The sequence below is a fragment of the Wyeomyia smithii genome, chromosome 2 (assembly GCF_029784165.1).
Source record: "Wyeomyia smithii strain HCP4-BCI-WySm-NY-G18 chromosome 2, ASM2978416v1, whole genome shotgun sequence".
Taxonomy (NCBI): Eukaryota; Metazoa; Arthropoda; class Insecta; order Diptera; family Culicidae; genus Wyeomyia; species Wyeomyia smithii.
Window position 1 is genome coordinate 121,974,063 of NC_073695.1, and position 20,526 is coordinate 121,994,588.

General features: G+C 37.1%; 2 protein-coding genes across 3 annotated transcripts in view; one reads left to right on the forward strand and one right to left on the reverse strand.

Moving 5' to 3' along the window:
* The window catches only part of LOC129720930 (uncharacterized), a gene marked incomplete at its 3' end in the record, with an annotated part of 162,389 nt that overhangs the window by 104,117 nt on the left and 37,746 nt on the right, over positions 1-20,526 (reverse strand). The window contains exons 3-4 of the mRNA XM_055672848.1: positions 18,155-18,187; positions 17,700-17,804 (exon numbers count right to left, since the gene is read on the reverse strand). Of these exons, the coding sequence (XP_055528823.1) occupies positions 17,700-17,804; positions 18,155-18,187 (138 nt within the window). The remainder of the gene's footprint in view (positions 1-17,699; positions 17,805-18,154; positions 18,188-20,526) is intronic.
* LOC129720931 (pyrroline-5-carboxylate reductase 1, mitochondrial) lies at positions 12,788-15,543 on the forward strand. 2 transcript variants are annotated; one of them, XM_055672850.1, is made up of 5 exons: positions 12,788-13,004; positions 13,183-13,430; positions 13,481-13,898; positions 13,957-14,068; positions 15,060-15,543. In XM_055672850.1, exons 1-4 carry the CDS (start codon positions 12,926-12,928, stop codon positions 14,028-14,030), a joined length of 819 nt encoding a protein of 272 aa, XP_055528825.1. In that variant the 5' UTR covers positions 12,788-12,925; the 3' UTR covers positions 14,031-14,068; positions 15,060-15,543. The 2 variants fall into 2 exon arrangements, with proteins under 2 accessions (XP_055528825.1, XP_055528824.1); XM_055672849.1 differs by having other exon boundaries at positions 12,789-13,004; positions 13,957-14,064.

Genomic DNA, 20,526 nt, shown 5'->3' on the forward strand with positions numbered 1-20,526 from the left:
CTAATAGCTGGAAAATAAAGTTGTAGTATCACAAAACATAATACAGTTTCCCTTCGAAATTTGCAACAATCGCTCATAACATAGTTTTCAGTTTTACAAAGATTTAATGCGTATAAAAGTAATGTTAGTCCATGCGAAATCTCAATCTCTATTTTTTAAATTTGTTTTTTTATTCATATTTAACTTTGCACAGTAGTAAATTTAAAATCACAAAGTAAATGTATAGCATAAGCCATACATCAATAGAAAAAAAAACAGTAGTAATTGACAGAACTGAGTATCATTTTGTAAAATTAGAAACAAAATGTAAAAATATTAAACCAAAAATGAAAAATTAATCAAATAAAAATAAAATATGTATAAGATTGTAAAAGGAAATGAAATACATGTGTTATTATGTGTATAGGCCAATTTAGCAAGATTTCATTCAAATTTTACGTATGTGAGAGATAAAAACACATCTGGACAACTTTTTAAAAAGGGCTAGCTTTTTTATACATTTGACGTAGGACTACGTCTTTGTTTTCGGTACCGGAGTACATTCTGTAAAATTGATAATGAAACCATTGCAATTGGTAATAAAAGCATAACTACATGATAAATTACAATAATCAATATGACGGTGGATAGATAAATGTTGGACAATTTTGAAATACGCCAGTTATCATTATTACTCCATTGCTCACCGATAAAAATTGAAGAAAAGTTTGAAGGTCAAATTTCCGCGAACAATGAACACACTTATTTCCGCCTTGATTGTTCGGTAATTTTTATTACGGTCGCGTTCAGTAAACTTGAAATTTTACTGATTATTCTGTAATTTCCTGAAAAATTACTGATGTCGGTTAACTTTTTTGCCGAAATACTGTTTAATAAAATTTACTTGACGAGTTCAGCAAAAAACATTGCTGACCTTTTCAGTAAACTAGAATATTTCTTGCACTTTTTTATAGTTCAGTGAATATTCAACGATCTATCAGCACTTATCCAGATGTTGCTGAAAAATCTCTAATTGTTTTACTGAACTTTTGCTTTTTTTACTATACTGTTCGGTAAATTTTCTGCATCTGTCATAACAGAATCGCACATCAGAAGTCTGCCTTTTTGAGATTTTCAGAAAAGTTTTGTGTAGGGTTTGCAATCCCGGGAACGATTTCCCGGGAAATACCACTTCCCGGGATTCCCGCAAGATTTATTATTTTTTTCTAAGCAACAGTGCAATGAAACTGCATAACCTATCAAACACGAAACTGACGTCGTCAAACTGTATAGCAGCTCTAAAGTGGGCATTACACAAAACATATATTTGCTTGAAACGACGGTCAAAATTTGTTCGCCTTGTAGTTACAAATAATTTGCTTCAATTATTTGTCAAAAATATTTGCTGTCTTTTTCAGCAAACGAAAAATCAGGCTATTATTTGGTTTATCTAATGTCGTTGAATTTTTTAATTGATAACATTTTCGATACCTGTAAATTGATAAAAAAATTTTGAAGTCCGTAAATCAATGCGACCTCTTTTAAATAATTTAATAAAACTCAAAGTCAGGATCGTGGCTACGATTTCACCGTTAAAATCGCCTTTGCAGAATAATTACGTAGGCATGCGAATGCTTTAAAACTGACCTTTTTTGAGTCGTACTGAACTGATATTTCTATTGTTTTCTTCCGGTTTGTCTCAGTCTTTCACAGAAAACCGGTAAATGGCTGATTAACAATCCAGTCAATCAATCCAAATTCTTACGTGAAATCCTGAGCAAATATTTATTATGGTGCAATAGGATAACATATCTTCGGTTTCGTGCAACACTCGCATAACTCAAAAATCATTGTTTAAAGAAAAAAGCGATTGATAGTTAGCGTCGAAAATTTAGTATTTAATTTTCAAGAAAACTTTAAAGTTTAATATTTCCAATCCTAATTCTACGTTTTTGAGTCTGTTATGCACATTTAATGAGCACAAGATTTGTATTTGCAGTACAAGATTTGTATTACAAGAAGTGCCTGCTCATAACTGGTGATTTTTTGTAAGTTTTGAAACGGGGTTTCGTGGGAGCAAGATTTACAATATTTGGCATCATTTGTCATCAAGAATTAAAAAATGCAAAATTTTGAGTTGCAAGTTGCTCAAAACCGACAATATATGTTATCAGTGAGAAATATTTTGCCCAAAAAGGCAGCACATTTTTCATTCCCGGTTACCGAGAATTCCCGGGAAATGAGATTTTTTATTCCCGTTTCCCGGGAAATCAATTCTCGGGAATATTGCAAACCCTAGTTTCGTGGCTGTGTTATTTAAAGTGTTCTACGAGCCATTTGTACAAAAAACTCTAAAAGCGGTATCGTGCTTTCAAATTTTCCACCACAGTATATTAATTTACATGAAGTCTTTAATAAAAAGTTTATATTCGCCATGATATAGAACGTATCTAGTTTTAGTCGAATGTGCATGAAACATCAGTATAATGGTCTGAACAATCCGAAATACCTGTATAAAATTAGTCATCGGTTACAATAGCAGCTATAGGAATAATTACATTCATATTTATCTATATTATTATAACCGCGAAAATATTTCCCTGTCTCAACAGGTCAATGGCTCGAAGGTAAAGATTTCGAGAAAAGTTAGCAGCAACCATTTTGATAATTTACCCTAAAATTCGCATGGAACTGATAGATAATCTTCGACGACTTAGATCCACGCAGCTTCGAAGTCGCAGCACTGCGGGAATTTTGATGAACAGGACATAAGGGGTGGAAAAGCGGACATCGCCACAGTGGGGAATCACTGGCCATCAGCCTAATTTTTTTTAAGTTAGCGTTTTCGTATTTTTTTTCCCTTTCTTGCTATAATATTCAAGTACATAGATCCAAAATTTGGGCGCAATATCATGAAATCTGAATTTTTTATGACTTTTCGAAGCTTGGTATACTGTCGTTTTATGACATATTTGTTAAAAAAGTACATTACTTTTGAACAAAAATTTGGTCATAGTAAGCCTGATAATGAATAAATTAAAAAATAAATAATTTTTGTAGAAAAGCAGCTTAAAACTTTTGGTTGCCACGGCTAGACCAAATTGATGTTTCAGGTCAACAATCCCGATCAGTCAAAAATATCAGGATTATAACAAATCTCGATATATTGTTACGCACTGTTTTGCATCAACTTGTGTTCTAAACTTGGTCTCGTTAATAGTTAAAATATCAAAATTTCTATCAAAATTACTTACTGATTATAACAAATTATAGCAAGTTTTGTAAGGTATTTGGCAGAAAAAGATCACAATTAGTTAGAATGTACACTATTTTGTCAAATGAATAACAAATTCTGTTATAAATATGCTTTAGAAAAACACACTTTTGAACATTCAAGTGTATGGTAACAGAATTTGATATAATTCTGTACTTTTTATCGTTCTGGCATATCAAGAATATTGCAGGCTTTGTTATTTCTATCAAGTTCAGATATATTTGTGATACCCGTTTGTTATAATCGTTTGATCGCGACATCAATTAAAGCGCAATACTATCCGAAGAAGCTCAAGAGAAGAGTAATTAAAATAATAAAATAAAGACGAGAACATTCCACTTACAGTCGAGAAAATACAAATCATGATAAATTCAATCATCTTCTTATTTCCACAGATCCAACACTTTTTATGAAAAGGTGAAAAGTAATTGTAAAAAATTTCCAGATGAAGTGATATTACTATTGAACAATTTTTGAATCAGGAAAAATCAGGAATTGCTGATGATGAATCTGATCACAGTTATAAAGATGAAGAAGAAAAAGAGGAAGATGATTATGATGATGAAAAAGAAGATGATGATTGTTTTGATTTGCAATGTTGTTTTAATTTAGATAAAAAAATCATTAATATTTTAGTGAAATTTGATTAATCTGAGGGGTCAGCGAAAAATTACGTAATCGTTTTTAGTGAGGAGGACGTCAGTTTTGCTTTGTTGAGATCATATAATTCTATTTAATAAAAAAGCAAGGGGAAATGTGCCAAAAAAACGATAAAAATTTGATCACGTGGTTTATTGACAGCCTCAATTAAAAAATCGATGCCAGATTCGTGTTTAGCACACCAAAATTATGTAAATACTATGTTTCATCCACATTTATCGACACTTTTTTGCTTTACCAGCCTTTGTAAGAAGTCGCCCCACTGTGCATCGGGCGGCTACCTTTTACCAGACTGTGGCACTACCAACGAGCTGGGAATCAGTTTTATAGTACTTGGTAGGATGCGTGAACGCGTGATCGGGTGGTACCCGATAAATGCTAGGATGTGTAAACTGAGGATTGAAGGCCCTTACTTTAACTACGGCATCATCAACGTGCGAGAAGGAAGCGTTCTACGCTCAGCTGGAACATGTGTATGACGGTTGCCCTAGGAGGAACATAAAAATTGTCATCTGGCGGCATGAATGCTTAGATAGAACGAGAGGCAATATGCAGACCAATGGATGGGCCGAACAGCCTTCTCGCCGCAACGAGCGACAACGTTCAACGGCGCGTAAACTTTGCAGCCTCTCGTGGTATGGTAGTCCAAAGCATCTTCTTCCCCCGCAAAGACATCCACAAAGCCACCTGGAGATCAGCCGACCAACGTACAGAAAATCAAGTAGACTACAATGTAATCCACGAGAGATTCGTCTCCGATATTACCAACGTTCACATCTAAACGGCAATATTACAGTAGATGAGAGTGGTACAGCAATCATTCTAGGAGCACGTGCAGATGACGACAGGTTTCCGACCCAGGCCTCCGGGAGATTGAGGAGGAAATTTGCAGGATGAAAAACAACAAAGCCGCTGGTAGTAACCAACTACCAAGCGAGCTTCTAAAACACGATGGTGAAGCACTGGCTAGAGCACTGCAGACTGCACTGGATGATTGCCAGGATTTGGAGGAAAGAGACGTTACCGGAGGAATGGATGGAAGGAATCGTGTGTAACATCTACAAGAAAGGCGATAAGCTGGATTGTAGCAACTATCGCGCAATCACGCTGCTATGCACCGCCTACAAGGTACTCTACCAATTTCTTTGCCTCCGCCTATCACTTATTGTTGCAAGTACAAGGTAACTGCGCACCACTTTAAAGCAGCGAATCTCGAAGAAGATTACGGCCATGGAAGGTCATGGAAGGTGTTATTAGAAGACCTGGGATAGAGACGAGTAGTACGATCTACAGGAAGTCCGGCCAGTTACTTGGCTTCGCCAACGACATTGACATTATGGCACGCAAATTTGCGATGTTGACGGAAACGTACAACAGACTTAAGACGGAAACGTACAACAGACTTAAGATATTAACCTCCCACCACGGATTCTAATTGACGGTGACGAAATCTGTGTATTTGGGCTCACTAGTGACCGCCGACAAAGATACTAGCGGAGAGATAAAAAGACGCATTAAGGCCGGAAGTCGAGCTTACTTTGGACTGTGGAAAACGTTTCGATCGAACAAAATTGACCATCTACAAAAGTGCTCTACGGCCACGAAACATGAATCTTGCTCGTGGCGAACCAGCGTGCCCTTGGGGTTTCCGAACGAAAGATGCTGCATACGATCTACGGTTGAGTGCAGATGAGAGATGGGACATGGAGATGACGAATGAACCATGAGTTGCATCAGCTGCTTCAGGAACCCACTATAGTCCATTCGGCTGAAATCGGAAGGTTATGGTGGGCACGTCTAGGGTTTGCAATCCCGAGAACGATTTCCCGGGAATTGCCTTTTCCCGGGATTCCCGGATCCCGGGAATAGGAATATTGATTCCCGGGATCCCGGGATTCCCGAGCTCCTCGAAAAATTTTCCATACAATATTGCAATAAAACTAAATATCGTATCAAAACACGAAACTTACGTCGTAGAAGTGTAGAGCAGCTTCATAGTGTGCATTATACGAAGCAAATATTTGCTTGAAACGACGATCTATATTTGCTTGCCGTGTAATATCAAATTATTTGCTTAATTTATTTGTCAAAAATATATGCTGTCTCATTTAGTAAACGCTAAATTAGGAAATATTTTCTTCGTCTCATGTCTTTTTTTGCTAGTGAGTTTACTACTGTAAATTGATAAAGAAAAATTGAAACCCGTAAATCAATGCGACCAGAAATAAATAAATTAATAAAACTCAGTCAGTGTAACTTAGGTCGTGGCCGCGATTTCACATTAATTACGAAGGCATTCAAATGCTCTAAAATCTGGCTGCCAAACACTCAGCTTTATCTTCAACAAACTAAAAGTATTGGACTCTTCAATTTCTAATGGAATGTAACAAGAGCTGGAATCGGTGATTTAGAAGTATTTTAGAAATCAGACACCAGCGGTGATTCAGCGATCTTAAGCAAAGTTTTACAGAAGGGAACTACATTATTTGGGCCTAACGAAAAATTGTCAGCGGCACTGAGGCGATTGATAGACGATTGTTCATGAATTTCTGGAGTGAGCTTGAATAAATTTTGTTTTTCAATTGATAAATAAATTGTAAACAATTGTTTGAAACTTTATTTGAAATCTCATTTTTGCTAAGGATTTTTTGCTTTCCCGGTTCCCGGGAATTCCCGGGATATGAGATTTTTCATTCCCGTTTCCCGGGAAATCTATTCTCGGGAATATTGCAAACCCTAGGCACGTCGTAAGGATGTCGACCGAAAGCCCGGTTAAAATGGTTCTGGACAACAACCCAACAGGAACGCGGCGTCGTGGCGCGCAACGTGCACGTTGGATTGATCTAGTGGAAGACGATTTTCGCAGCATACGCAGCCAGCAAAAGTAGCAACGAACATTCATGAACCATAAAACGATGACGTCGGCTCCTAGATACACCGAAGGCCACACAGGCCTTTGTCTGATTGGTATGGTAAGTAAGCTGTAACGTGAATTATTTCTTTAGAGAAATATGACTTTTCATTCTGTTTTATGTCTGACGTTTCGGCTTTTAGACTTGGCCTTCCTCAGGGAATATAATGTTGTACCATTTTTCGTTCAGCGGCCGAAACGTCGAACATTAAACATTGTAGCGTTTTGAACTACCGTAAAAACTGAAAAGTCGTATGTCCTTGAATTAAACAAAAAAGTAGAGGACCCTTTTCTGATTGAATTCTTCAAGATCTGCAAAGTTTTGGTAAGAGAATACAAGAAAGGATTACTAAATATTTTTAAAAGAATTTCTTAGTTGTTTGTTTATTTGTTTATAGCATCATCTGGCAGTTGTCTTAATGAATCGATAGTTAAAAGGAACTTAGTCTAACAATTTTCTGTTTAAAAATATGTATGGATTCACCAATGTTAAAAAGTTGTTCAACATTTGCGAAAATTCTAACCATGTAAGCAGCAGGCTCGTAGTAACCGTAGTTCATGTGGTGGAATGTATTAAGTAGCATCGATGAAGATCTCAGCATGCGATGTGATGCGCGAAAATTTATCGTGGATAGCAATTTCGGTGAGTCTATTTCGCCATTTGAAATCTTAGCAACGAATAATGCCTGCTGTGCCTTTCGGCGACGTTCAAGCGTATCAAGTCCTAACAAACGACAGCGATCCGGATACGATGGAAGATTAACTGGATCACGCCAGGGTAAGTCTCTCAAAGCCAAACGGATAAATCTTCACTGCACACGGTTCTAATCTAAAATTCCAAGACAGCTGATGCGGGTTCCAAACCACGCTTGCATTTTCCATTACGTTTTTATTACGAGTTTTTATGACGAATCGTCAAATAAATTTTCAAATCATGGGCGTAAACAAGTCTGCAACCAATTTCTAGAGCGCTAGCCACCGTTGAAAAATATGATGAAAAGTAATGGCCCAAGATTACAGCCTTGCGGTACACCAAATTTGTTAGTGAAGGAAGTAGAGACAGTAGCGCCGAACCTGCAACGTTCTATCACACAGGAGTGACTTCAACCACGTGACGAAAAGTGACGATGCTCCCAATCGCGATATTTTCTTCAGCAGTATACAATGATCGATGCGATCAAAAGCTGCTTTTAGATCGGTGTTTAAATATTTTCACGTGTTACAAAGTTTAAGGAAAAATTTGTCAAAGATTAAAAGGCGGAAATTTACTTTCTCAAAGAATTAAATAGTTTTCATACTAAATTATACTGAATAAATTTTGGTTTTTGTTATAGATGATTCGTAAAATATTCCAAAAGTCATCTATACGCAGCACGATTGGCCCTTTTGTGGGGAAAGTGTTTTTTAGCATCCAGAGCTGTGTGAAGAGAAAAGAAATGTCATCGCATTCGATAGCCCATCCTCTAAAAGCAAACAATTGGGGTAGTAAACATGGAGATTTGACAAGCGATTTAATGTTCTATTTATCTTGTTTTGATTACATGGTTTTCATTGTCCACGGCCGTGACGTTACAGAGTTTACACGAGTCTTGCTGATATTTGAAACATTGACAATCACCATGCTAAAGTGAGTGTTTTTATGCCAACGTGATCTGTGAAAAACGAATTATTAAAAATTATTGGGTAAAGCCAAAAAGATATCATTAGAGTTTTTAGTGTAAAAATTATTCATAGAACACAAGCTTCTCCTTCAGTATACCTTAATGAATGAAATACATCATCGACAAATAGGTTTGTAATAGTAGTTTGTATAATGATCAGTTCGTACATTAATTTGCACACCTTGAATTGTTTTTTGATACTACTGAATGCATTCTCTCAACCCAATCTGATGAATGTAAAGTTAACGGAGATGCTAACATTGCACCCTTTCAATATTTACGAATAAAGATGAGAGTTTACGAATGTATCTCAACATACTAAAATCCTTTCAATGATAATCCTTTTTTACGAAGTTGAGAAAATTTAAAATAATGGAAACGAAATTGTAGAGAATAGCAACGACAGCTGTGTAAAACGTCAACCGCGTTTCTTTACTAAATAGTGATGTCCAAAAAAAAAAAACAAAAAAAAACGTCTGGTTTTGAAGTAGCTTGTTAAAATCACCTCTGAGGGCTTCAAACCAGATAAAAATGCCACTTAATATAATGTATCATAACGAACCATGGTTAGAACTACTTACGAGTGCATAGTGTCAATTTCCAAGCACTTTCGAACAACCGAAAGTATGAGATTCCAAAGAAAACTCAACAAATCATTTGTAATTGAATTCCTAGAACTTTAGTCAGTGGTGGATAAAATGCAAGCGAAATGAAACCAAGTAGAACGCGAGTGCTAGCAAAGTGTTGTTTGTAAACATATGCTTGTGCGTGGCGAAAAGCCGCCACGGTCGGGGACGAGACGTGAACGAGACCATAAATCCTGCACTTATGCTGTAACAGGACCCGTGTTAGCGCCAGGGGTGGATGATGCGATGGCAGGATGCCATCAATGCTTTACAAGCGCAGAATGCTGCCTCAGCCGTGCGTTCGGTACTTGTAAGACGATCCGGAGGCAGTTCGTAGCGTTCGCAACACTTATGTTTACATGTAAATTCATAATGAGTGTGTTAGTCCAGAGGTCAAAATGAGGTTTTACGTTTTTTTGTTGTGTAAGAAATATGCATAGAAAGCAAAACGCATCAGCTATCCATAGATGTTTTAATTATCTCTATTGATTATGCTGGAAAGCTGGATCTCCAGCTTACCCATTTAGTTACGTCTAGTTAAACATGTGTGTAAGGAATGGTAGGAATCCCATATCGGGTGCAATATTTTCAGCTTTGCCCAACACATTACCTACTGCTCCAGGATGTACCCATATGTAAAGCGAATGTAATCTCATTCCTGCCAAGTTGAAACGATAGAAGTTGCCCACATTTTAAACATGTGGCCAGGAACATATTATTCAAACTTAAATTAACTTTATAATGGGTTGATAATAAACAAAATTAGGCGAAATAAATGTAAAACTTGCGTTGATTTGCGGCAGTGTTGAATCGTTCTCCTGCACCTGCTGATTATGCTGACGGTTGGGTTGCGTTCACCAATGTATGTCTAAACGGAAGTTAACTGGAGCTCTTCTGGCCAATTCGTGTGTGTACAAGTATGTATAGGACTCGGAAATCTATAGGGGTTACCAAACGAGAAAGCTTACGCTGTATTGTTGGTGACTTATGGCACACACTTGCCATACACATATGGCTAATTACTTATGGGAATCCTAACTCAAATGATACCGCCATGTTTGCTGCCGGTGAGCAGTGATGCTGGGGTTAGTAAATTTTTCAACAAAATTTGTGTTTTAATAGGGTTGCGACATAAGTATCATTGGGCAATATTTTTATTGTAAACATAACTTTAGATAGTATGCCATGTCAAATTTTTAAGACGGAAACAAGTGCTATAAACTCATTGTCGCATAAAAAACGTAAAATAATGTCATGTTAACGGGAGCCTAATTAGCATGAATGTTTTCAAAATAAATATCAAAATGTAATCACAAAAATCATACCCTCGACGATGCCATATAGGGCTTTTATAATATTTGGAACATTTTCGACTGTTTATATTTTCTGCAAACTTCACAATAATTCGCCAGGGATATAGTGGAAGACCGGCCAAAGTAATGGACAAAAAAAGACTTCGTTTATCTTGTCTAAAACTAGCTATCAATCAAGATGTGTTCCATAATGAATGTTTGTAGAAAATTTTGATTCCATTTCTTCACAAGCACCTTGGCAATGGAAAATATATGTTTTGACCAGAAAAAGCATCTCGGCTCGACCCCATTTGAGCCGTTGCGGAACAGAGTGGGCCATTTTTTTCGAAAATGAGTTTTTGCATAAACCGCATCTACTCAAGAAGCTGAAGTTGGGAAATTGAGAAAATTTCGCAAAATCGAATTTTAAAGCTGATTTATACCGTGTTAAAATTTCGTTCGAAACAGAATGGCCATTCTGTTGTAATGCTATCATGTAACACGTAACATGTAGCATAATACATGTGATAATTAACGTGCCATTTGTTTTGTACATGTCACACGTGATATGTAACATGTTACACGTAATGTAACACGAAAAATGTAACATGTGAAAAATTATGTAATATGTAACATGTTGTGTTACATGTAATGTTACCCGTAACATCTTACATGTGACATGCTGTATGTATCATATAACATGTGACACTAGCCATTCTATACGAGTTACCGTCATTTTCTTTGTCATTTAGTTTGTGGACATAGACCACTTTGTTTCGAAACGATTAGAGGATTCCAGGTAGTTTTATTCAGAGAAATTTCGAAAATTGCTTCTCCTGAGAAAATTAGCTCGATGGCACATAGACCACTCTGTTCCGCAACGGCTCATTTGTGCCCAATATACGCAACCCAATGAATCTGCCTCAGTTTCGTCCAATCACAGAATTCTTCGGGATTTTAAGTTTCTTGGTGGACGATTGATTGGTAAAATCGAGAGATGCTTCGAAAAGCCAACGTGATACGGCCTTCACGTTGGCTTTTCGAAGCATCTCTTACGCTGTTGTTTCGGCATTATGAAAAGGCTTTGTTGGAAGGCAGGTTACGGACCTTTCTCAAATGTTCTTAAATATTTTTTTTTTCGTTGATAATTAATGTATCTTCATGAGAAAAAAACGGGTTTTCTTTAAATACATATTTTTTTTTTTTTTTAAAGGGGGGATTTGTTAGTAGCTTAAGTATTTATGATAAATATTAGTAAATAATGAGTATGTGTGTCCAATCACAAATGGTGACTTCTCAACACTGTTAGAAATTTGTAATTTTAATTGTCAGACTTGTCAGAAAAGGGGAAGTAAACTTACAACTAACTTAATTGCTAACTTATTGGCTATAAAGAGAGCTTATCGTAGCAATTGAGGATTGCAACGATTTTTGTCGAAATTTGTTAATAATTTTATTTGACATAGATTCTAATGGTTCAACACCAGTAAGTCTATGTAATTCGAGTGTACCAAACCAAGGAGGACGCTTCAAAATCATTTTCAGTATTTTATTCTGAATCCTTTGGAGCGTTTTCTTCCTTGTTGAACAGCAACTTGACCAGATCGGTACAGCATAAAGCATTGCTGGTCTAAAAATTTGTTTGTAAATCAAAAGTTTGTTCTTTAAACAAAGTTTAGAATTCCTGTTAATGAGAGGATATAAACATCTCGTATATTTGATGCACTTGGCTTGTATACTCTCAATGTGCTCTTTGAAAATAAGTTTTTTATCATAAATTAGTCCCAAGTACTTAACCTTGTCGGACCAACTCAAAATAACCCCATTCATCTTGACTCTTTAAATACATATACCTTCTTCTATAGCAGTTGAAAAAACTCCGAAATTTTTGGTTGTCACCCGTTATATATGAGCAGGTATATTGGATGATTTCAACAAATGTAGCGAAAACGTTTTGTACGTAGATTTTCATATAATCGTAGGTACACAACGATGTGACAATATCGTTGTGTGACAATATTGAAAGTACAAAAAAAAAATCGATCTCTTCTGTACTATGTTCAACATCTTACTTTCATGGCTCGCAGTCGGCTTATGGAAGATTTTTGGCTTTATCAGCTAAGCGTTATCAACGTGTTAACGCTGTGTGCGAGTCAATAATATGTTTCAATAACGAGTGGTTCTCCCAGGGGCGAATGGGGTAAATTATTGTTTCAGCTAACGAAAATACGATAGGTAAATAATAGATAATAAAGATAAATGAATTTCATATGATATATAAAATTTGCCTCAAACATGCAATGAAAAAGAAAAAATCTTTAACTAAGTGCTTTTTAGCCTGTATTTCCCTTATCTTGTTAAGTTTACAATCACGTTCAGGGGTAACTACTTTATAAGTGTTATTCAGTTACAAAGTTCAGATGTGTCATAAAGTACTTGTGACTTGTTGGATTAAAGAACTCTCTTAGTGAACTACATTTCTCTTGTAACACGATTTACCTAATTACTGGTTCTAAACCAATATGAGCAGGCTATTGAAGATTGGTTTTCTCGGAGGAGGTAAAATGGCCCAGGCCATGGCTAATGGATTTGTTTCGGCAGGTCAGTGTTGTGAAATAAATGTTATCAAATTAGTTTTGTTTGGAACTATGATCATTTTGAATAATAATATCGGGTATAGTTTAACAGGGTAAAATAATGTCAAAGAACGATTATATTACATTGAATAGAGTATTAATGAGCAAACAATACTTTTTTAATATTACCCATCAATTTGAAGGTCTAACTAAGGGTGAACAAATGACTGCTAGCTTTCATCCGTCCGATGTAGCGAATATCGAAGCATTCAAGTCAGCAGGAGTGAAAACGTTTGTGGATAATCTCCCGGTGGTGAAACACTCCGAAGTGGTTTTCATTTCCGTTAAACCAACAATTGTTCCAACAGTGCTGGAAAACGTAAAATCGGCAAGTGATGGAAAGTTGTTTATTTCGATTGCGATGGGTGTAACGCTTAAGGAGCTGGAGAAGGTAGGTCTTTATGAAGTATTTTGCTGCAATGATTCTAATCGGTATTGAAGTCTCTTTCGCTGAAAGCTCGTGTAATCAGAGTAATGCCGAATACCCCAGCATTGGTTCGTAGTGGAGCATCAGTATATGTTCGAGGTAGCGCAGCTACTGCTGATGATTGCGTCCTGACGCAATCCCTGTTAGAAGCGATAGGTACCTGTGAAGAAGTAGCGGAAAATATGATGGATCCTATTACTGCCCTCTCGGGAAGTGGCCCGGCGTACATATTTGTGCTGATAGAAGCTCTTGCCGATGGTGGAGTTCGTATGGGTTTACCGCGCGATTTGTCATATCGATTGGCATCACAAACCGTGCTAGGATCGGGACAGTTAGTTAAGGAGACTGGCCGGCACCCTGGACAGTTGAAAGATGATGTAACAAGTCCAGCTGGATCGACTGCGGCAGGTTTGGCATACTTGGAGCAAAACGGTAAATCTGAGTTATTGTTCATTATAACTTTGGCATCTTAAAATTTATATTTCCATAGCATTCCGACATGCAGTAGCGGGAGCCGTCGAGGCAGCGACACTTCGATGCCGTCAAGTTTCAGGAAATAAGTAAACATAACTCTTCAAGACACAACTCTCAGCAGATAGTAGGTATTCTCTTAACTAATAAATAATATAAACATGATCTAGCCGGGAAAAATGACACAATAACTTTGACAACGGTCACAACAAAAGATATATCGATCGTTTACTTTTGACATTTCCCGGCCAAAATTGTTATCGTTATTCAACTCATTCTCTTAGTAAACATTAAGCGGAGTAGACACAACTAACATAAACATAATATTCCCAGCATGGCAAGTAAAACTTTATGTTGCGACTAATAATCTTACGAAGTTAGGCAGATAGCATCATGGAGCAGCACAGAAAATTTTACCGTTTCGTCACTTTGGTTTTCCTATCGCCTTGGATGGCGGGAAACTAATTTTTCATCGTCACATTCCCCGAAAATTTACGTACACAGAGACAGACAGAATCATTCCCCTTTGCCACGATTCTTTCTCGCTCATTAGGATCCTAATAATGCGTCACTGGCGTTTACCGTTGAAAAAGTTTTCGTAGCCTGGAGTATTAAAAGTGAGTGGTCTTCAAAATAGAAATGTTTGCTGTATTTTTTTTCAAAATGATGTCAAAGGCAAAAAAGCAAAGCAAGAAAAAAACTCACATTTTTCCGTTGTTATATTGTTATCATTTTTTTTTTCTTCAATATCAGTATTCTTTTATACAACAGATTGACTGCAAGGATTGATAAAAGAATTTGAATAAAATCAATATTTTATTCAAAACATACCCTTTGATTTTTCAATATTTTTATTTGAAACTGAAACATTTCAAAATTGGACAATTTTTTGTAATACGAGAGAGAAAATATTTTGGGAACTAATCCAAGATGGGCCCAGAGAAATGTTCTCTTTTCAGTGGGTCGCTACAATATCTTTCCGGAAGCCAAACATTCAAAATAGCTTTCACTTTCACCATTAGCTTAAGCAGCGGATTTTAAATTATGAGATTGTCCCACACTTCCCCTCTAATTTCGTTCGTAAGGTATTCTGAAAAGTGTTCTTTGTTCTCGTTCTTGCAGCGGTTGTCCTCCGCCAGATGACGGGCACGTGGTGATAATTTTGCTGAGAGCAGGATTTGTGACACGAAGCTAATTTACGATATGGAAACCGCATGACCATTTTCGTGTACTGTTTCACTAGCTACGAATCAGATCGTTGTATAGCGTATTGAAAAGGTTTGTAAGATGCATAATCAGAACACCAAATCAACCCTTAGATTATAGATAGTAGAATACGTAGTAAGGGTTTACAAAAATTCGAATAAAGCTGGACGTTTCTATTGAAACATCTGTAAAAGAAGGCTTCGGGGAGAGATTTGGATTAAGGATGTTATTTTGAACTTACTGATAGACATACTGATCTTGATAACATTGATCAAATAAGTATCATTGGTTCGTTTGTATCAATGTTCATATATGTTATAGTACATATTTGTTTTAACAAATCAATTTATATTGTTTCAAAAGAATACAAATGATGCGAAATATAGTATATGGAAAAATCTTTTATCGTTTTATGTCTTTTTTGCCAAAACGGAACTATCCTCGACGTGTCGCGAATGAGTTGAGCGGTGATTATTGATGTTTCGTCAGCAGAAGAGATGCTGATCGGTGTTCGGCTATAGAAGCACGAAATAAAATACGGACGGCGATGGATGGAGCTGGAGGAATTTTCAAAATTTTATGCATCCTTTCGATATAAATTTTTTGGCGTCCGATCGAAATTATGTGCGATGAGAATAAATTTTCGTTTTCAATGGGCTTTTGTTTGTTTTGCCATCACCAGCGATGTCGTAGCCGTTGACGTCGTACCCAGCGTTAGCCATGGGTCTCAGACGGGTTGACTGTCGTTCCAACCCATCAAAATAATGGTCGTCGATGGTAGTCTGTCGTCATTTTGGTGCTGCCGGTGCTTCGCTTCTGACAGTACATGGCCGGGTTCCCGTGGTGAAAGATGCCATCAATTTATGGTGGCAGTGCTAATCTCGGCTTGGCTGCAGCGATGCCACCCAATGGGAACGAGGCGGCGCAGAATCACGAGCGGCGCGCAAGTTAGTCACCTAAACTGCTAAGAGACAAAAGAAGAGCTACCAGTCATTTATCGTGGACGTCACCGGGGATGTCACCGGTCGTCAACGGCTGGCTGCTAGCTGTCAAGAGAGTTTCGCCTCTCAATTTACGAACGTAATTGCTTTGATTTTTTGTATTGAGATTGGTTCTTTGTTAACACACACACACGAAGCGAGAGATGACGCCGATTTAAGGATAATATTATGATAATGAATATTTAATATTTTTCTTCTTGATAAATTCGAAAGATCGGAGGTAAACAGATGTTTTTGGAACTTGAAAATAAAAAAAATGTGACACACTAGAATAAAAAGAAACACAGCAAGCAGATCCATTACATTTTACAACAAACGATGCACTTTTGTTAAATTTTTATCCGCAAGAAATATAAAAAAATGTGAAAGAAGTATTTTCTATTGCACCATATCAAACCAAATCCAATGTTGATGGCATTAGCCAAAATAACCAATTCCATTAAAACAAGACCGAGGCAGATGAAATTTACTGAGATGAGAAATAATCGCACTACTGCTGCCAATGTGTTGAAATCGAAAAACGTCAAAATGAATCGTGCAGTTTCCAGATGCGACGGTACAATTTACGAGTCAGCTAACTAGACACGTTCAATTGTACACGTGTTAATGAAAAACGTAGTTTAATTGAGTCGAACGATTTATGGCTGAAAATTGTGAATTATTGTTCGAGTAATGGGACATCCGATCGTCAGCAAATGAACAAACGTGTTCCTACTAAATTCAATCGGAATTATACCGGCAAACATGTTGGGGGAAATGGACATCAATTGCACTTGCAAACTTAACAGCCCGTTGTGAAGCGAAGATTGGGGCTCTGCAGAGCCACTGTTATGGGAAGAGTAAATTATCTGCATCCGGGGTTCCGGAGCTATTGGACTCCCAAAATTGATTTCAGCGTTTGGCCTGCTTTGCGATGGGAGCGCGAGAGCACGAACAAAAGGGGATGAACGGTTCACGTTTATGCCTTTCAAAATCGATAGGCAATAACAATAAAACAATAAACCGAAAGTTAAATTTATGAATGAAACTCGGCAATATATATTATGAAAAACAAACGAATAAATTTAGAGGTAAGCGTGCATACTGTTAGAGCGGTAGTCATAAGGGCTAATCTCTTATTCTCTAGACAACAGCCGAGCTTCCAAAACGGTCCAGCGATGTGAATGATCAGTTTTAATTATTACACCAGTTCCAATAATTTCAATAGAATTCAAATCTTAAGGTTACCAATAAACTGGCTTGGGTTCGGAAATTGAGAGAAATCAGAAATAGTGTGTATGATGTGATGCACCACATGTTTACAAAGGTTTGGTGGTATTTTATAATGGATTACAGTAAAGTTTAAGCAAAGGTTAACAACATTAAAAATGAGAATTAATGATAATAATATAAATTAACACATGAGAGGATATTACAAGTGAAACAAAATACAATGAATAAAAACGTAAAATTACTTTGGCTTTAAACCAGTTTTTCACTCATTGTTTTCTACACAAGGTTTTTTTTTTATAATAGAAAAGGACCTTTTTCGGGCCCATCGAAAGAGAGGACTCACCTGCAGCTTCACTAGATTCGGAAAATCGGTTGAGAGTTTCGCCAGCTCCTGATAGTTTGCATTGGCTGCCGCAATCAGCCACTCTTTTGCTTTCGGATGTTGTGCCTACATCGAGAAATATGGGGATAAGAGCACAGCGGCAGGTCATTTAATAGAACAACCACCTATAGTAGTATATTTATGTGAGTTTTCATTGGCTTCCAATGTAGGTTTGACTCTCTCCAATTTACGTCGTCTTACCAATTCATCACTGTAAACAGCAAAATGGTCTGCTTTGTAAATGAGATTAGCAGTGAAATCTTACTGAAAGAAGTTTGAAAATGATGAAAGAGTCGCAAATAAAATAAAAAAGTCAAATCAAAAGGCAATTACGTCAAATTTTATAACTGTGTCTGTCCCGCGAAAAAAAATCGGTTGCTAACGAACTCTCACAGGTGTAAAAGTGCTTTACTTACCAAGTTTTCCGAGCTTAACGAATCATTTGGGTTCTGAAATAGAGCAACAAAGTATAATAGATGAATTGAATACTACTAGTTATTTTAAAAACGAATTTGCGACTGAATTGAGTAATGATGATTTTTTCGTGATTTTCATGCTAGAGGATGTACGGGTAAAAATCCGCACACACGAAATTAATTCCAAAAGTTCCGGTTTTCATTCTACTGTCATAAATTTCTCAAAGTATAGAAAACAAAGAAACAAACAAATCAACTAACTCAGTGTCAAAAATACACGTAAAACTATTTCTAATCAAAATTTCAATTAATTTTACCCACATGTTTTGCTCATTATTTATTCATTATATCAACATGAACAGACAACAAATGTTCCAATGCACACTGGGCCAGGAATGGAATCTAGCGGAACGAAATTATTTGCGCTCTCGGGGTTTGACCAATCGGTTTCCGATCTTCTACAAAGTTTCTTGGTATAGTTAAGGCTTCATTTCGGATGTTCGAATTAGTTCGGAATTTAGCCGCGAAGGTGGCGTTGCAACTCCAACTTCTTTCCCTTACACGCTAGAGCTTTGCGGTTTTCGACAATTCTATGTTTCTATTCTTTTCTAATTCTATGAAACTATGAATTCAGAGATCTACAACCTTGTCGAAAATCACAAAGCTCTAGCGTGTAAGGGAAAGAAATTGGCATCGCAATGCCACCTTCGCGGCTAAATTCCGAGTTAATTCGAACATCCAAAATGAAGCCCCTATATACCAAGAGACTTTGTAGAAGATCAGAAACCGATTAGTCAAACCCTGAGAGCGCTAATAATTTTGTTCCGCTAGATTCCATTTCTGACCCAGTGTGACAATGATGGCTAAAAAAACGATATCGCCGACGAAGAAACCTTCGAGATAAATTAAAATCAAATAGAGCGGATACTCTCTTAAATGATCTATGGGGTCATCCACATACCACGTGGACAGTTTTTTAACGATTTTGACCTCCCCCGCCGTGGAAAACTGTTCATATAAATTCTAAAAAAATTGTATGGACCACGACCCCCAAAGCTGTCCACGTGGTATGTGGATGGCTCCTATGGAAACCAGCTATTGCGCCAAAAATGCTGTAGTTATTTCATTCAGCAGGTGATCGTAGCATCGAATTGTCTCGCAGGGCACGAGTTTGCATGTTTATATTTACTTGGTCCAGACAAGCGAACAGTACTCTAATATAGAGCGAGATAATGCTTGATATAACGATTTGAGGCAGTAAATATCCGTAAATTCTTCAGCGGTGCTGAAGATGAATCCCAGAACTTTACCGACAGCGAACATAATGTGAGACTTGAAGTTAGCTGGGAATCCAAAATTACTTCCAACTTGGTTTACGCGGGTTATTTCTGGATATTGAGAATAGGTTATGTTTCCAGTTAATTCTACTACAAAAAATCGAATACCCTCTAATCGAATACCGTCCGCAGATACGTATTTCGGCTGCTACTGTTATTTCTGTTCATAGCAAAGCGTATTTGTAATGTATAGTTTTTTTTTTCACGATAATGAATTAATTGAGCATGAAATGGATTCACATCTATACGGTTCTGATGGCACCAATCGGTAAAAATATCTAGCTGACGTTGAAGGAAGTGACAGTCTTCAGTTGTGTGGATTTGAAGATAGAGTTTGAGGTCATCCACGTAAGACAACTGTGGTTCTTTAATAACTAGGTTCACGTCATTTCAATAGAGCATGAAGATAAGCGGTTCTAAGTGACTTCCCTGTGCCATTCCAGACATAGCGTCGAAATAAGAGGATTGGCAATCCCTAATAGCAATGATGAGACGACGACCGGTAAGTTACGATTGGAACCATAGTAAAAGATTCCCGTTGAATCCAAGATTGTCAAGCTATGCGATGGTTCAGTCTTTCAATGGCATGTCAAGTCAGTGTAAATGACATCCGTCTGGGCACGGTTCACCATACTGTCACTGATGTACGAAGTAATACAAAGCAAGGTCCCGAGTTTAAGAGTGATTTGAGTTTACAGCAAGCTCTAGAAATCATCGTTGCATCTAAATAAAAGGTGTTCAAAGTTTGACCAGACTGTGTGGTATTACTGACGGCACGTACAACGTGATGATCGCTTAGTGTCGCATGGCTCTCGGAGGAAAGTTGACAGATTTTTTGTAGGGTGGTTGCCTCCTTACCGTTGAATGTCATAGAGGATAGTATCCAGGCTTCGTTTTGCTCATCTTCATGTTAAAGGGATAACAGTGTTCTCCCCTCTTAACAACTGTGAGCTTACATTTAATGTGCATCACACCATCTGCTGCAGAGAGAACACTAAGTAATAGTTTCTCTGGCGAAAAGCTCCTAATTTGACA